This window comes from Schistosoma haematobium, chromosome 3 (assembly GCF_000699445.3).
Source record: "Schistosoma haematobium chromosome 3, whole genome shotgun sequence".
Lineage (NCBI taxonomy): Eukaryota > Metazoa > Platyhelminthes > Trematoda > Strigeidida > Schistosomatidae > Schistosoma > Schistosoma haematobium.
The window spans coordinates 43,445,262-43,462,087 of NC_067198.1; the positions used below are offsets into that span (position 1 = coordinate 43,445,262).

The 16,826-nt window shown below is 34.0% G+C and overlaps 1 protein-coding gene across 2 annotated transcripts in view; it reads left to right on the top strand.

Annotated features, from left to right (window-relative positions):
• The first annotated feature begins 820 nt into the window (after positions 1–820).
• The window catches only part of MS3_00005834 (uncharacterized protein), a 138,900-nt gene continuing 122,894 nt past the window's right edge, over positions 821–16,826 (top strand). The window contains exons 1-15 of one of the 2 annotated variants that reach the window (XM_051213927.1): positions 821–938; positions 985–1,116; positions 1,178–1,263; positions 1,311–1,394; positions 1,444–1,493; positions 1,547–1,616; positions 1,658–1,798; positions 1,842–1,899; positions 3,265–3,334; positions 6,302–6,513; positions 9,235–9,369; positions 11,454–11,515; positions 14,484–14,545; positions 14,605–14,668; positions 15,090–15,181. In XM_051213927.1, the coding sequence (XP_051069944.1) occupies positions 872–938; positions 985–1,116; positions 1,178–1,263; positions 1,311–1,394; positions 1,444–1,493; positions 1,547–1,616; positions 1,658–1,798; positions 1,842–1,899; positions 3,265–3,334; positions 6,302–6,513; positions 9,235–9,369; positions 11,454–11,515; positions 14,484–14,545; positions 14,605–14,668; positions 15,090–15,181 (1,385 nt within the window). In that variant the 5' untranslated portion in view covers positions 821–871. The remainder of the gene's footprint in view (positions 939–984; positions 1,117–1,177; positions 1,264–1,310; positions 1,395–1,443; positions 1,494–1,546; positions 1,617–1,657; positions 1,799–1,841; positions 1,900–3,264; positions 3,335–6,301; positions 6,514–9,234; positions 9,370–11,453; positions 11,516–14,483; positions 14,546–14,604; positions 14,669–15,089; positions 15,182–16,826) is intronic. The other variant, XM_051213928.1, reaches the window with a different exon arrangement.

The following is a 16,826-nucleotide window of genomic DNA, read 5'->3' on the forward strand; positions in this document are numbered from 1 at the left end:
GTTCTCTATAATTACTACTGTTATTTCAACCCCTCACTATTTACAGTGTTGGTGATTCGATATGCATAGGATGCATATGCTTGATGACATGTGATTTGGTAGTTTCTTCCATATAGTAAAACCGAAGTTAGAAATGTTTACATGTTACTTCTAACCCCATTGTAAATTCCAAATGACATTGAAGTGGGTTGTAAAAACAGCTAGATTAGGGCGCGCCAATAGTCATTGATTGTTGTTATGAGCCATATCAGTAAGTGCAAACGTTTTGTTCGGGGTCCTTTTAGCAGTTGTAAGTTGTGACTGAAAATGTTCCTTGATATAGCGCATTATCGATCTTATACCTGTTCTGTTCCTCTAAATCACATATTTTCTTTCGAGGCACACTTCTCATATTTAGGTCTCTATAAAAATTGGTACTATTTCGCATCCTTTACCCCTCCTATTATTGATTTTCTATCTTTATGAAGTAATGTGAGATTTAGCAACGCAATATATATAATCATCGATGTGACATACTGATATCCTAGGTTGGTACCTGTTTATTGATAGTTCCATGCTTTAAAATGTAGTTTACTAGTTTATGTACTCTACTTGTAATCTTTATTCTAACAGTACTCTGTCTGCTACTTTTTCTACAAACATCTGGATGGTGTTATGAGCACCCCATACAATAAATAAGCGTAACTTACAGTTAATAACACAACGTTGTATATTCCTACTTGTTTTTTTTTAATTTCATATTTTCTAACTTTAGTCCAGTATATATTTATCGAAGTGAAGTCATAAGTATGCAGATGTAATCGGCTATCTTATTTTTTTTCCACTTCGTATCTTATGCCAAAAAATGTTATTCTTATTTTAGACTTTATGTATGGTGGTAAAGCAGAAGTTCAAATTACATTATCATTCTCGTAATGATTCACGAGGTTTCGTTACTGGTCAGTGTATTAATTCTTTTTATTAAGTATGGTGTTTTTTGTCCAGAAGATGTAATAATTAGCTCAAGAGGAGGCCATAATATTAATGTTGGAGATGTTATTGAAGTTTACCATCCTGAAGATGCACATCATGCTCTTTTCTTGGTTACAACTTTCAGTGATGATTTGCAAAATCGTGGTAATGCTAATTGCTACTTTTTTTTTACAATCAATCGTTTATATTTATTATTTATTCTTAGATGTCATTAGTGTAGAACAAAGTCTTGCACATACATTTAAATTGCAACAACATAAAAATGTGATTGTAAATGTGATAAATAAAGAAGTTAGTTTCTCCGATTTTCATAGTTCCCATTTATTTTTTCGTAATAGACTATTTCACTGGATTTAGTTGAATTATACTTTCGAGATCAATACTTCAGTCGAAGAGATTTCTGCAATATTACACAGAAATTAGTAATTATTTAGTCTTTCTTTTTTGAAATCCATTTCCTTTTCTACATAGATTGGTACTGTTGTACATGTGAATAAAAAGCTCACTTGTAATGAAACAAGGTATTTACTTGTATTCATATTATATATGTATGAATAATCCTACTATCATATAGAACACAGGTTGGTGATTTATGGCGCCTTGGTGAAAGATATTCTTGTGGATATATAGATTCAAAAACTAAAGTTTGTCAATAATTATTTACAAATATGAATAAAATTAAAAGATTATTTTTCGTTCTTCCACAGCAGTTATACACATTTTCATACAAATGAGTCAAGAAATGTGGTGGTTCGATAATAATGGTGATCTTTACCTAGAGAAAGCTTTCAAATTTTTATCAAAATTGTTTTTAAAATTTTGGCCTGTTAGTTTTCTTTTTTAAAACATATTATTCAACTTTTTTTTAGGAAAATAATTGTAATCATGATACAACTGTTGTATTCTTTACTCGTATCTATATTGACGGTAAGTTGAGTGTAATTTGGTCTCCACTTTTTAAAAAAAAAGATTTCCGTTAGTATTAACTTATATGGCTCAAAATCGTTTGCAATGGCGCAGGTGCATCCACTCTTTGTGTTCTCCCAAATTCTAATCTTCTGAATTCTTCATGTCCCTTATTTTCTTTCCAAATTTATTTCATTGGATTATACTCCTTGAGTAATATCTTCAAACCCTAATGTTTCCGATTACTGCTTATACTCTTACTACCTCTACCACTACGGAATTTGAGTCGACAACTGCATCTCCGTGCTAATGTGTAGCAACTCGAACTGATGTACGTACGTACGAAGTTCTACGTTGTTACTGACTGACTGAGTATTAACTGAAATTCTACTATTTTCTTTTAATTTGTTGTTTTTAGCGTATTATAATTAGTTGCATTTATAGTTGGTAATGAGGTTCTTGTACGTATGCATATATTGTTTAATAGTTGTATGTGGTGTTCATAACGCCATCTAGATGTTTGTGGAAAAAGTACCAGACAGAGTACTGTTAGAATAAAGATTAAAAGTAGAGTACATAAACTAGTAAGCTACATTTTCAAGCATGGAACTATCAATAAACAGGTACCAATTTAGGATATCAGTATGTACGTTCGTCTCTATTTAGGGACCTTAATGCACCTTTTTCAGACGTCACGAACTAAGACACCATTTGTCAATGTGTTTACTAGTTTTCAGTTTCTCTACAACTGATCTCTGCTCGTGGCAAAAATTTAGACAAATATTTTTATTGAATATACGTAAAGTCTTGCTAAGTCAGGTACCAAAAATAGAACGTACCACGCAAATACGGAGGTAAGATTTTGGAGAAATGATGGAGGAAAAGTACCAATCAAACAATTGAGCAAGGATAATTTACATTAACACATGCAATTTATTTAAAATACAATCAAGAAAGACTTTCAGTTGAAGAATTTCATCTCATTTATATAAAAGAATATGGGAAAAACTACATCAGAATTGCTACTGGCTTCTGTTTTGAGGCATTTCTGTTAACGTCTCAAGCCATTGAGTTGCACCATCTCCATAATCCCAACCAAACAGTCGTGATGTATTTACAGCTACCAGTCTTACATAACTTTAATACTACGGTGCCATGTAATAAAGTGACCACTTCTTCACACTTTTCTCCCCCAGTTCCATCGTTGATGCTTACTACATGATATGAAAGCTTGTGGGCTAACATTCGTAAAATATATCCAAGCCATTAAACTCGGTATTTCAAAATGATGATATTAATTGTTTTATACATATATTACATTGTTCTAAGTATGTAGTGCATTCCACTAGTTATCCATAATTCTTAAGTATTTTATTTTTTTTCTAGATGTACCTTCTGAATACTCTCAGTCGTTTAAACAAGATGCCTTAAGTAGATATTATGAAGATTTTTACAGGTAATGCATTAATTTGATTTTGATGTGTTCTTTTCTATTCCTATCGGTGTTTGTTATGACTATTGTTAAATAATTTGTAAATTTTTATTCTTATATCTATTGTGCATCATTACTTTTTTAATGACATATGAGGAACCAGTTTATCTGTTTTAATCGTGGTAATAGATAAATAATGAGGTATGGCAACTTGGACCGATGCATATATGTGCCTGGTCCTACGTTGTAGCTGACTGAATATATAAATAAATCGTTCACAAAGGCAATATGATAATTAGTAGAGTTTAAAAAATATTGATTTCAAACAAATGGTCATTTTTTATAACGTTTTCTTTCCCATGAATTGTTGTTCACTATTCAACTTTATTAATGATTGATAGTTCCGTTAAGTTTTAACACCTAGTTTTGAATTTCACTGCTGTTACTTCGATTTTGGCTGGAAACTGTTTACAGTAGAGTAGAATTGCATTCATTTTTTTCTATTTTTAAAACCTGAGTTGTGAAGTCACTTTCTATCATTTTCTTTTCTTTTTCTACCCGTGATTCTTTCTACCACTATTACCAATGATACCATTCATACTATTCATCACTTTTACTACTCTGGGATTTGTCTTGACGACTTTATCTCACTTTGCTAATGTAGTATGGCAAATTAAACCAATCCACATGTGTCGAATTCTACATTACGTATAACTGACTGATAAAGTTCCATTTAGCCAATCGAATAGTACCATTAGGCCTCACACAAACAGTTCACCTCAAATGTGTAATTGGCAAGTAAGTTATATAGTAACATCAGCAGTATACATCATTCATAGACAGATAACTTTTAAAACAAAGAAAATTACGAAATATGTGTAAGCTAGTTCTGCTAAGCTAATATTATGTAACACAGACCTGATTTATTGACTTGGTTTTGTAGTGTAACAACTCAACAGAAACATGCCATAAATCCTATCAATATAGAAATTATGCACTGATTTAATTGATTCAACTTAAAATAATATGAGAGTTGCATCGCCTGAGTTGATCATAGTCTACGATAACACATGGTACATGTATGAACTGGAAAATTTGATTATATAATCTTTCACTAAAAATTGAAATGAAATTATTTTAACTCTATAGTTTTGAATTAAATATCACAATAGTATTTCTGAAATGATTATGTCACATTAAAAATTTTCACTATGGTTATGAACAACAGAAATTATACTCTGTTATGCATCTTTAACGAACTACATTAAAAATGATAAAAGTATTGTGGATATATGGTGTCAGCCCCCAAATGCCCTGGTACGGCCGAGAATGGGGAGAGTCCGCTCTCCCTCTCGAAATGCTCTCACATCGCCACGCATATATAGCCTCTGCCAGGGAAGTCCTACTCACTACCTTCTCGTGACGGGGGTGTTGTTTACGAAATTGAGAGGACGAAAAGCGAACGTCCGGCGCTTTAACCGGGTTGGTGGACACGAAGAGTCCACTTAGGGGAGTTGGAAAACCCTGATTCCAAACCAATGGTGCACATGGGCTCCAGTATCCTAAGGGAACAAATGGCGTATGGACCAGTCGTTGGTCACCGGCTTCCATGGGACTGCATCTCCTCACGATGCTCCAATGCCTTGTGGATCAGACCTTTAGGTCAAAGGCTCCGGGTGTGGCCCCCTAAGATAACCACCTGCTTCGGTCTGGGCACCCGGGCAGTATTACAGCCCACACACACACAAATATGGTGTGGCGCTTATATATTTGGTGCCCTCTTGTACCAATATTTGTGTTGAAATAAAATAAAATAAATATATGGAAATTAAAATGTCAACTATACAGGTTAAAGGTAAGCCATAACAAAGAAAAAAATATAATATTAAAGTACACAAAAACAAATATGGTTACCACTCTCGATAATAAATCAGTACTACTAGGGTGCGTTTCGGCTCGAGCTACCGCATTGTATCAACACAACGAGGTAAATTTATCAGGGCGAATGCTAACCGCAGAAATAGATGTATTAACATAATCAGTGGTAGTGTAGTGAACGAAAACAAGTGGAAGCAATAGAATGTATTTGAATACAAAATTACAGAACATCTTAGTAAAATCTGACAACCATACAGTAAATACTTCATTTGCAAAATATCAATCAATTGTCTCAAACTTGACTGTTCCTTCTGCAAATATCAATCAATCGTCTCAGACTTCATTGTCATTTCGTTTTCACACCAATCATTCTCTGTTCTTGTTCTCTTTTCTTTGATCTTCTTAACCTTCTGCCTCCAGGCGTTTGACTTTCGATTAGTGATACATACTACTTATATCTGTCGTCATTAAAAGCACACATCACAGTAGTATTAAACATTAGGAATAAACAAGAAAGAATAAAGTTCGTGGGATAAACGTACTAGATAGTTTTAAAACTCTATATATAAACAAACAAAACGTGAGTGTATTCTCACCGGTATGATCGTTTCTGAGCTATGCCACTCAACCTCCCGAACCATTGGTTACGATAATCGCGTGAACACTACAAAGTAGTGTGTATCTACGTACACGGCGTAGTACCACAGTCAATAAATTCATGGACTAATGCCGAGTCTTCGTTTAACCACTCCTATCTTTCTTCAGACCTATTCCTACATCAACAGACATCGCACCTCGACATAGACTGTTAAACATACATATTATATATATATATATATATATATATATATATATATATATATATATATATATATATATATATATATATATATATCCTAACCGCCACATTTAATGAAAATTCACTATCCCATCAATCGATATGCAAATTTAAAGTACTTTTCTATCCTTGAATATCAAGTTACTTGATGAAAAGCATAAGTTGATTTGGCAGTTTGACGATTTCTGTTTTCTATATTTCATTGATTGTATATCATTTATTTGTGTTAAAACATGTCACTATCTATATTTTATGATTATTGTTTTACTATCAAGAGTGATTATACAAAATGAACGTTTTACAACAGATGATTGGAAACGAGAACTTGGTCGAATGCAATATGAAATACTTCAATTTGAAAATAATATTTATTCTTATTTACGCAATACTTATCCATTAATTAATAAGAACTCAAATAAAACAAAGTTAAATATATGTACAGCTATGGATGCTAATCTCTTGGAAGTATTGAATATGGCTATCAATCGTAAGTTTCCTATTGGTAATATTATAGATATCTGTCTTTAGTGGGAATTGTTATTCTCTTATTTATTATGTGTATACTCATATATTTTCATGTATAAGGGCTAATGGTACTATCTAGAGCTGGTTACTAACACTAAACCATATAATGCTGATTATCGTAAGTGGTGTATTAGCCCATAAACAAGCACTGCTTAATTATAAAACAATTAACAATGAAAAACAATAACATCACAGTGGAATTTTTATTTATTTATTTCAACACATAAATATTGGTACAAGAGGGCACCAAATATATAAGCGCCACACCATATTTGTGTGTGTGTGGGCTGTAATACTGCCCGGGTGCCCAGACCGAAGCAGGTGGTTATCTTAGGGGGCCACACCCGGAGCCTTTGACCTAAAGGTCTGATCCACAAGGCATTGGAGCATCGTGAGGAGATGCAGTCCCATGGAAGCCGGTGACCAACGACTGGTCCATACGCCATTTGTTCCCTTAGGATACTGGAGCCCATGTGCACCATTGGTTTGGAATCAGGGTTTTCCAACTCCCTAAGTGGACTCTTCGTGTCCACCAACCCGGTTAAAGCGCCGGACGTTCGCTTTTCGTCCTCTCAATTTCGTAAACAACACCCCCGTCACGAGAAGGTAGTGAGTAGGACTTCCCTGGCAGAGGCTGTATACGCGTGGCCGTGTGAGGGAGAGTTGACTCTCCCCACTCTCAGCCATACCAGTGCATTTGATATAATTAATTTACCCGTACATGTTGAATTATTCGTTATAGTAAAAAAATGATCATGTTGTGTTATCAGTTAATGTTATCACATCATAGAGTTTTCATCACGAACGGACATCAACTTTAGTAACAATGAATCATTGATAGCTTTGTGTGTATGTGCTTAAGAAAGTTAAGGATGAGATTAAGAGTTAGGAATCAGTGTAGGATAATTTTATCCAACCATACAAACACCATTAACATTCCATCTAATCACAACAAATACTCTAACATACAATCTGTATCAGAAGGTATTTCTTGTAATGTGGATTAAATATCATGTTATATTCATCGTTTGGTTGCATACTAAACATCAAACATTTTCAGAACCAAATATTGCCAAATTTCACTTAGTTTCTAATAACATACAAGCTATCCTTCGATATGCTTTCAATACCGCGCAAAAGTATGTTAGATGTCATCTTAATTTTGATTGGTTGGCTTAAAGGTGTCAGTATAGTCTAATTTTACCGTAGATACAATCGGGGTGTGAACTTATAGGATTAATAACTGACCATAGAGTTCTCTATGATCATTACACCCTATCACTCTTCTTTTCCTTCATAGCCCAGTCAATGAATTTCTCTTAATGAGTTCATTTTCAAAGCTGTACAGTCATTGTTACATATCTTTCTTAAACTATAAGTCTAAAATCAATTTTTATGTTTGTCAGCATATGAATATAGTGAAGTGTGGTCGTTGAAATTGAGTACATAGTTACCGCAGGGGAAATTTATGAAACTTAAGAAACAATAATAACTCATTATGATTTGGAGTGATCAAGATAATTGCACGTTCGTGTGCGATTGACTTTGTGTTTATATATAGTTAGCACAACTAATAAAGTTCAACAAAGCTACATTTGGTTGTTTGAGCGAAATCCGAAACGTAATGACTGCTAGCTTTTCTACCTTCTGTAAAGCTTGGCGGAATTTTCCATTATTCATTTCTTAAGATGCTTAAACATGTATTTTATTCAACCGAACATTGGATAAAACGCGTTGTGAAACGTTGGTTACAAGAAATACTAACTACTTCTGATGTGGTTCTATCTGAAGGTAATATAAAAGCTCTCGTAGAAAAATGCTCTATAGCCTGGAAAGTGAGTTTTTACATTGGAGATCTTTTAATCCCACAGAGAATAAACCAGTTCCTAACCTGTAAAACTTCATAAGCTCTATTATAAGTGAATACTGTTTTATAATTAGATGGAAAGTCATTTGAAGTATACTTAGGCCAAAAAACCGTATCAAACAAATACTTTGCCCCATTCTGTTTATACCATATATACTTCATTTGTCTAGTTATTTCAAGTAACTTTTCGATCTACTAATAAGTAGTCTAACGTAATTTATTAAAACAAAATAGACATTTCTGTGGTGTAATTATAAATCCTTGCCATATGAAATTGACGTTGTTAATTTTTACACTGATACCTTGAAACGTATGTTACATTAAAGTAAAGAAAACTGTCTTTATGACATTTGATGGGACAGATAAAGAGCCGAATCTTAGAAAGCTAGGTAAATCTCACATCTTGTTGAATAATGTAGTGTTTTAACGTATCTATACTACTGACAAACAATATTGTGACTAACGTCCTGGTATAAGACTCCTCAGCAGTGCACGTTCATGATCCCGCACACGGAGTTCGAACCCAGGGCCGTCAATCTTCCACGCGGACGCCCAACCTCTAGACCGCTAAACCGTCATTTAACGGTATTAATGTTTAAATTCAACCAATCCACGAAATAGCACGACCATCTTCCATTGTTTTAGGTAGATACCTTTCTCTACTTGACACGAATCTACTCCACTGGTCATGGCTTCATTCATTTATTGAATAGAACAATATTCGATCAAGTTTTTCGTTCTTTTTGTCAACAAAAATTTACCTCTTTTTTTTTACAATACAAATCATTTAATTAAAATATTATTTATTATATATAGTTTATTCGGGATATAATATTGATCGAAATTTTGATCGTACTGGTAAACTTCTATTTGTAATTACACCAGGTTCTGGTGTCTATCATGTCAATGAAAATCTTTTATTGTTAACAAAAAAACGAGTTCTTGATTTAGGTGAGTAGAAAATATTTTTATGTATCTACATTTTTCCCCGTCACCCCCTCCTCCCGTAGTTCTCTTGCCTACCAGAATTTTGACTTGATTAACTCCTAGGTTGAACTAGTGTTATTTGATTTTCCAACTGTTTTGATTGTCAAGTTTCTCTCTAAAAGTGAATTCGTTATCATTGTCTAGGTTTACATCAATTTAATATGTGTTAGTGTACGTCTTATACATACCTCTCAATCGTTGTTACTTACTTATGTACACGTGCTAGCCCTCGTGGAGCATAGGCCGTCTACCAGTGTTCTCAATGTTTAATTCTGTTTCAGCATATAAGTAGGCTAAAAAAAACTAAGAGTAGCTAAATCAAGACGTGGAATTAATCCATGATGTTATTGATTACTGATGTGAGCCATGTTGATTGACATACAATAATCGGTACGCGATAATCATAATTAATGGTGGAAGTGTTGTAACGTGTGAGACTGCAGGTTTTGATATGCAGCGTTTTATCGATCAGAATCAGTGACACAGAAAACACGTAGTAGACGACCTAGTGCCCTGATTGGTCCCGCTTCTCTGTCTAGCCCAGCCAGTTGAGTCTAGAACGCAAGTCACAGCCTCTGAGTTATGAATCATTATATTTCAGCCATACTCTATTTATATACCAAACAAACAAACCACATCGTACCATAAAATAGAAAGCAACATTTACACAATATTTAACAAGTGAAACAAATATCGACCAATAGGGAGTGTATATTTAACGTCCAAGGACACCATTCGACTTAACACGATAATTATTGGTATATTCCTCTGCATACCTAACAGGAAGACACTGAGTAACATAACTCCTATCAAATGTTATCATTTTTCTATCCACTTACTTATTCGGAGCCTTTACGTTATCTTATACTTTCTGTTCCTTTGTTTCATTTCTGTTTTAACCACTTACTTAATATTTAGTTACTTTCTGTTATTAACCCGAACCATCTGTTTTTAGTGGCCCTTATATCTAATTCCAATTAGATCGTATGATGTTTGTTATCGAACTTTACATACCATCAACCCTCGTATATAATTATCGACTTAAATCACGCTAGTGAATAACGGAATTAAATAAATCAAATAGGAGAATGAATTTTGAATACGTATATTTCATACAATCGTTGATCTAGACAGACAGTTAGGGAAACGGACTGAAGGAAGTGAAGAGGAGAGAGCGAAACGACACGACGTTTATTTATTTGTTTTGTTTTAACACATAAATATTGGTATAAAAGGGTCACCGAATACATATGTGCCATATAAGTCACTTGATTTGTGTGAGGGTTGTGATACTGCCCGGGTGCCCAAACCAAACCAGACGGTTTTCTTAGGGGGCCACACCCGGAGCCTTCGATCTGAAGGTCTGATCCACAAGGCAGTGGAGCAACGTCAGAAAATGCATTCCCATGGTGGCCGGTGACCAATGATTGGTTCATAGGCCATTTGTTCATTCAGAATACTGGAGCCCATGTGCACCATTGGTTTGGAATCAGAGTTTTCGAACTCCCCTAGGTGGAATCTCCATATCTATCAACCTAGTTAAAGCACCGGACATTCTCTTTTCTTCCTCTCAATTTCGTAAACAACACCTCCGCCACGAGAAGACAGTGAGTAGGACTTCTCTGGCAGAGGCTATATACGCGTGGCCATGTGAGAACATTTCTAGAGGGAGAGCGGATTCTGCCCATTCTCGGCCATACTAGGTCATTTGGGGAAGCGACACGACATTAGGCTCAATGGAGCAGGTAATTGAGCCAACTCATTTTGATTAATTATGAATCGATATTTATATTTAGACAAAAATAAATTACAAACACATAATGATGAAAATAGGGTAATTAATTAGTTAATGAACTTCTTCAACTAATTCTATATGAATGAAAATTTACTTTGTCATTAAGTAATCAAATTTCGTATTATGAAATAATTAATTTTTCACTATTTCATTATTACTTTCACGTAAATAATTTAAATAAATTAACATTCCATATCTTGTTTATCATGAATCTCCATGTATATTATTATTATTCTTCATTTCTGGAGTGTAGGTGTTGGAGTAGATTTAATCTGTTTGGCAGAACAACCTCTTCATGCAGTTCCATTGTTTAAAGTATGTTTATCATAAATTTATATTCAATAAAATATGTATATAAATTAATAAATGTTTATAGTTTCCATTTGTTCCTATTAAGAGTTGTCATTGATCAGTCTCTATTTTCACGTATATGCATCATGTGCAGATTGCTTCGCTAGAACATGCATCTTGATTTTCATCATTATTTGTAATGTTCAATATTCTAAATGCATGAATATTTTGACAGAATGTTTTTCTTCATGGACTGATATCGGATGTAAAAAGGATTCTTCAATTAGAGAGCATCATATAATTTCTTTGTTTCAATTTCAAAACTCCTCATCAGTATAAACACATAACCTCACATGAATATTGAACCAGGGATTTTTAAATTTTAGTGGTTAGCAAAATAGCATTACCGTCAAGTCAGAATATTCATTCACAATATAGTGCGAAATAATGTTCTCTCAAGATTGTAGGTATTCCTAGTTCACAGTTGGCAGGTAGGACGAAACTGAGATCCAGTGTCTTTTGTTAACTTCCTCCGATCACCACTTAGCATTAAGATGTAGTATGTTCATACTATGTCGAATCACCTAATGTTTACGGTTTTATTTGGTAGATAGAATCCAAAATGTACCAAAGTAATATGATATTTTATGATGTTTTTTCATCATCTTAGGTGATGTAAGTTGGCAAAAGCCAAGCGAGCTCTTCGAATCCGTGCTGAGATTTCGTCAGACACCAACCTTTTAGGGCTGATCAGACTTCCAAGATAAGTGAAGTTGTCAACGAGTTCGACTACTTCACTCCTTATCCTTAGTCCAAGTGTTGACGCAGACCAGTCCTGAAGCAACAACTTGCATTTAGAATGAGAGAAGCGCATTCCGAACATTCTGGCATTGTTGCTCAGTGTTACCAAATGACTGCATTTTATCAGCGTCTTGACCAAACAGGACTATGTCATCTGCGTATTGTAAGTCGATAAGTGGACCTCCTGGAAGGAGATCAATGCCCGATAATTCAGTCGACGAGAACGTTATTTCCATCAGTGTGTCTATAATAAAGTTGAACAAAAGTGGTGAAAGTGGACTGAGATGGTTGGGCCACGTGTTGCGTATACCTGAACATCGATTACCACGACGCGTAATGCTGATTAGTGTTGGGGATGGTTGGAAGAAAGTTAGGGGCGGCCGAACCAAAACGTGGCATCTGCTTGAAGTCACCTACTTCTAGTCTGAGCCATATTGGGAGATGCAGACTACTTGGTTGGGGTCGGCGTGACTATCGTAACCAATAGTTGGAGACTCTTGGTGACATGGCTCAGAGTCGATCACAATGGCGTCGGTGTATACACTCTCTGTCTTCCCTTAAACGAAGAGATTAAAATCGCCTCATATCTTTCTTTCTACGAACTAATTCTTTCTTCCTGTACTGTATCCTTATATACAATCTTTCCTTTATATATAAAACCACTGAATTAACTGCGTCTATGAATTCGGTGTTCATCCTGCTATGCTAATGATGTGTGGCAACTGGGACCGATGCATATATGTGCCTGGCACTACGTTGTAGCTGACTGACTGACTTTTCATCATCATTTAGTAGTTAATCAATGTAAAGTTGTTCTCACTATGTGGCTAGTAGACTGATGTTTGAAAAATATAGATCACTCTTAGACCTAGAGATGGTTAGTACGATTTCTTACAGGTTCATATCTGTACACTCTTATGGCGTTCCGAATTGAAACGTACGGAAGTAACTTATTCACTTAGTGTTGATCCATGTACTCACTTTTAACCACGCTCTCTGTCTGAGGGCTAGTAATATTAGCAGGTTGCTCAAACTAAAGTAGGTGGAACGGTACTAAAGCCTTAAAACCTAGTGGTTGAAAGCCAAACACCTTAACCACTAATTCATTAAAGCGTAGTAACTATGCATTGTTTTTTGGCTTTTAATGGCTTCACAATATCAATGCATGACAAAGGTAATTTTCTAATTGAATCATCGCTACAGATCACTGAAATAAGTAAATGGGTTATTGTATTATTTGGTACTATGCACTACATAGCATTCAGAAAGTTAATTTGGTTTATTAGATTAATAAAAACACATCATCTATTAAGCTACAGTGTGTATTCCCCTCTCTGATTTTTATTACAAAGGCTGATTGACGATATTCAAGTCATAGCTTTTGTGACATGCGAAAATAATAAGCTGAAGATATAGCTACTTGGTTTGCAGTTACTTTCATCTCAAATACCATCGAGTTGTGTGCAGTGATTTATCCCTGGACAAAATCGCGATCGTAAACGAAATCATTTAGCATTATGAAAGTTTGTGGAGATATTTGAATATTACTGAGATCACGAATCCGCCTGTTGGTTTATTAAAAACCTTGAAGTTTAACATGCACACAACTTGATTTCGGTTCAATAGTCTAAAGGTTCGACGATAGCTTGAGACACTGAAGATCCTGAACCCTGAATTAACACAATTCTAAAGTCGTACATTAGGATAAACAGCTGTTCAGTGTTTTCAAATTTTCATGGTTGTCAAGTTTTTTCGTGATCCCAGAAAAGCATTCAGATTTATCTGTAAACAGATTATGCAAAAGATTTTCGAAGTCTATTTTTATGACCATTCATTTGATTCATAAGGCAACATTTAAGTTAGACTGCAATCAGTCTTTTATTTATTGATTTATTTGAACATATAAACATTGGTACAAGGGGGTACTAAATACATATGTGCCACACAGTAACAATGAAACTAGTATCAGTCATCATTGATTTGTATGAGGTTTATAATACTGTCCGGGTGCCCAAACCGAAGCACGAGTTGTACCATTTTATAAACAAATGCTCTGTTTTGAGTTTGAATATTTACCTTGACTCTGGACCCTTGAATTTATTTCAAAAGTTAGTTTATCTTTATCTGGATTATTATATTATGATACCTAGTTTTAACAATGATTTTTTCTCTTCCTCGTTTTTCTCTTTAGATTTTATCTGAATCTTTTATAAATCCAGAAGAATATGTTGCACCTCATTGGATTAATTGCAGGTAAGGTTACTTTTCACTGAAAGAAATCAATAATCTTTTGTTTTATTAATCTACAATAGCTATTTTAAATCAGCACAAGAATTGAAATATATTGAAATGGGCAAACCATTTCCACGGGTTAAAGTAAGTAGTCTTTTTGTGTATACCTATTTTGTCTATTATCAGTAGTATATCTTTTAATGTTAAATAATTCATGTTAACTTGACCACGATATACATTCTAATCCATTTAGAATTTATATTTCTTGTTATATAAATTTAGTGGGCTTCAGATAACTTAAGCAGTTACTTACTTGTTTTCTGAAAATTATTCTTGATGAATAGATGCCAGCATTTCCTTACCGGTGGGATTTTAACTAAGTTTCACTTTTTTTTCTTGTTTAAGGCTTACTGACACTATATAACCGTCGAGTTCGAATCTCTAATCTCTTCCAGTTTAACTTTGAAAATTTATTACTCTACATAGTGAATAGGTGTTTGAACTTTTATTTTTAACTCACTGACTTCAATATCATGTTTCTTAATGTATGCTTAACTTTTTATAGGTTGTTTCTTTTAAACATTCAAATGAGGTACCCATTTCGGCATTTATCAATAATCTACCAAGAGATGATCATGAACCTGGTAATCAGCAAAAGTATGTCATATTAAAATCTTTTTTTTCAAAAATTTATTCTAAAAGTAATTTATGATCGCTAAACTGCTTACTTGGTAAATTTATGTATGTCATGTAAAGGATATATTTTTATTTATAATGTATTTAACACAGTTTATTGAAAATAGGTCAGTCAGTCAGTCAGTAACAACGTAGAACTTCGTACGTACGTACATCAGTTCAAGTTGCCATACCATATTAGCACATAGATACAATTGTCGATTCAAATCCCATAGTCATACAGGTAGTAAAAAGTATAGGCAGTAATCGAAAACATTAGGGTTTGAAGATGTTATTTAAGGAGTATAATCCAATGAAATAAATTTGGAAAGAGAAAAAAGGGACATGAAGAATTCAGAAGATTAGAATTTGGGAGAACACAAAGAGTGGATGCACTTAAACCATTGTAAACGATTTCGAGCCATGTCATTCAAGGTCTCTAACCATCGGTTGCTATCGTCTCACTGATCTCAACCAGGTAGTCTACACCTATCAACATTGAAAATAGGTGATATGATTCATTTTATAGGTATAGATAGAATGGTATCTCAATAAAAATGATCCCATTACTCGATTAAGATTTTTTATACATAAATCTTGTTTGAAAGTATACATATTATCAAGTTAACGGTTTATAATGATGAACATATCTTGGATGATTATTTAAGTATTTAAGAGAATGCAGATAGATAAATAGGTAGATAGATGGTGCATGGTAATACGATACATGATAAGTCTTGCTTGACCCGATTTCTTAGCTGTTTCTAATAAATTCAGTCTAAATCTACACGGCAACTTGAATACAAAAGACTAGGCGTGAAGTGCAAAAAGAACGTTCAATTCTAGATTTATTTAAATGCAGAAAGACTAGAGTGTTAATAGAATTACTTTAGGTTTTGGAAGTCTCTAAAACCATAATAAATATAGTAGCAGTGTAGGTAAATGCCCAGTCGATAACATGACATATGACTCCCCACCTTCCAGATGTTTCTGTGAAGCATTTACTCAACATTGATTGAACAAAATGTTTCCTAACATTTTTGGACCTCTATAGACTTTTCCGAGCAATAGTTTGGAACATCGCAATATTTGAATCGGCTGATCACCGCTCAAAACATTGATTTATTGATGCAAGCCTTCTGAATCGTCTAACTGTTAGTGCTTACTCTTGTTCTTTATATCATTTACTCGGTCAATTAGATCTTAGGACAGCTATGTATGGTTCTAAGTTGCTACATTTTACGTCAGTACATTAAATGAGGAAATGAACAAGGCAACAAAACTAAGTGCTCTAAATAATATTAATTATAGGAGAAGTTAATCATGGAGCATGTAGTTTTAAAAAACGAATGTATGAACAACGGACTTATTCTATTGTCGCTTATTCACAAACAACTTTCTATTGTATTCAATAACGATTCAAATGTGGTACTTCTTTGAAAGCTCACTTACCATAGTTTATATCAAAATGTTTTGTCTATTATAATATCTAAGCTTTTTCAGCCTAAACTATCATTCACATGTCTCCATTCTTGGTTCTTTTGCCATTCTAATTTGTGTCCTTGTGGTTCCGTTGAATCAATACACTCCAGTTATATTCTAATTTTTTTCAGTCAAGTTATAGCTA